Source organism: Thermochaetoides thermophila (assembly GCF_000221225.1).
Source record: "Thermochaetoides thermophila DSM 1495 unplaced genomic scaffold scf7180000011814, whole genome shotgun sequence".
NCBI classification, from domain to species: domain Eukaryota; kingdom Fungi; phylum Ascomycota; class Sordariomycetes; order Sordariales; family Chaetomiaceae; genus Thermochaetoides; species Thermochaetoides thermophila.
In genome coordinates this window covers 1,849,723-1,851,247 of record NW_006383030.1, presented here as the reverse complement: position 1 = coordinate 1,851,247, position 1,525 = coordinate 1,849,723, and the positions used below count along the sequence as shown (strand labels likewise).

At 53.7% G+C, this 1,525-nt stretch overlaps 1 protein-coding gene across 1 annotated transcript in view; it reads left to right on the top strand.

The window, feature by feature from the left end:
• Positions 1 to 1,382, top strand: part of CTHT_0015220 (uncharacterized protein) — a gene marked incomplete at both ends in the record, with an annotated part of 1,581 nt that extends 199 nt beyond the window's left edge. Inside the window, 3 exons of the mRNA XM_006691967.1 lie at positions 92 to 206; positions 264 to 379; positions 433 to 1,382. Coding sequence (XP_006692030.1) covers positions 92 to 206; positions 264 to 379; positions 433 to 1,382 — 1,181 coding nt within the window. The remainder of the gene's footprint in view (positions 1 to 91; positions 207 to 263; positions 380 to 432) is intronic.
• Positions 1,383 to 1,525: the final 143 nt, after the last annotated feature.

Genomic DNA, 1,525 nt, shown 5'->3' with positions numbered 1-1,525 from the left:
CGAACGAAAGAAAAGAAAAAGAAAAGAAGAGAGAGAGAGAGAGAGAGAGAGAGAATTAGAAGGGGAATATGATCACTAACTTCGCAAACAGTTGGTGAAATCAATGCTGAGAGTGTGCGCGATGATCGCGAGTACCTGAGCCGTGTTGGATTTGGTACGCCACCACAATGGTTGGATGTCGATATGGACACAGGGAGCTCCGATGTGTGAGTGTTTCGCCAGATAGCTCACATCGCGATGCCACCATGACTGACAGTAATCAGATGGATCTACACCTCCGACACCAAGAAAAACGTCGCGGGTGACCGCAAGGTCTTCGACATCGACAAATCCAAAACCGCCCGCAAGGTCAACAACACCTCCTGGATGATCACCTACGGTAAGTCACGCCTCCCAATCTTTCATCCCTGACTCCTAACTAATACCATCCAGGAGACGGCAGCCGCGCCTGGGGCAACGTCTACACAGACCACATCTCGCTCGGCAACCTAACCATCCAAAACGCGACCATCGAGTCGGCCATCTCGGCCTCCGCATCTTTGACCGACGATCCAGACATCGACGGGATCTTCGGGCTCGCCTACGCCCTGCCCTCGCAAACCATCCCCCGCCAGCCGACCGTGCTCTCGGCCATCGTGCCGCAGCTGGCCGAGCCTATCTTCACGGTCGACCTGCGGTGGCACAGCGACAAGGGGGCCTACACATTTGGGTTTGTCGACAAGGGGCGGATTAAGAAAGGTAAGCAGGTGTACTGGACACCCGTAGTAGGGGACTCGGGGTTCTGGCAGGTGGATTATGCCGATGCGAGGGTTGTTGATGGGAAGAATGGTGGCAAGAAGAACAACGATTACATCGAAGAGAACAAGGAAAAGAAGAGGATGAACGGCAAGCTGGGCTCAGGAAACGGCTGGACAGCCATCGTCGACACAGGCACAACCCTCCTCCTACTCGACCAAGAGACCTGCGCGACGTACTACTCCAAGGTCCCCAACGCGACATACAACCGGTCGCTCGGCGGGCTGTGGACGTATCCCTGCCAGCTCTCCGACACAGACACGGGTGCCAAAGGCGGCAAGATGGCACCGTACGAGCATCCTAAGGGATCCAATCCTAACAAGAGAGGTGGTGCAGGCACGCTGCCCGACTTCGAGATCGAGTTCGACAACGGGTTTGTGGCGACCATCCCGGGAGTGTACATGAACTACTCGAGCCTGCCGGACGACGAGGAGACGTGCATGGGGGGCTTGCAGAGCTTTGATATGGAGGACTTTGGGATATTGGGAGACGTTTTTTTGAAGGCGGTTTATGCCGTGTTTGATGTGGAAAAGGGGCAGGTCGGGTTTGCGGAGAAGGAGTTGGAGCTTGAAGAGAAGAGTTTGTAGGGTGAGTGGTAAGGAAAGGGAAAGTTGGTGGGTTGTAGGATAGTAAGTATTACTGCTTTTGGTTGGATCGGATCACGTTATGGTAGCAGAGATGGATATTTTTTTTTATTATTTTGTGTGTGTGTGTGTGTGTGTGTTGATCA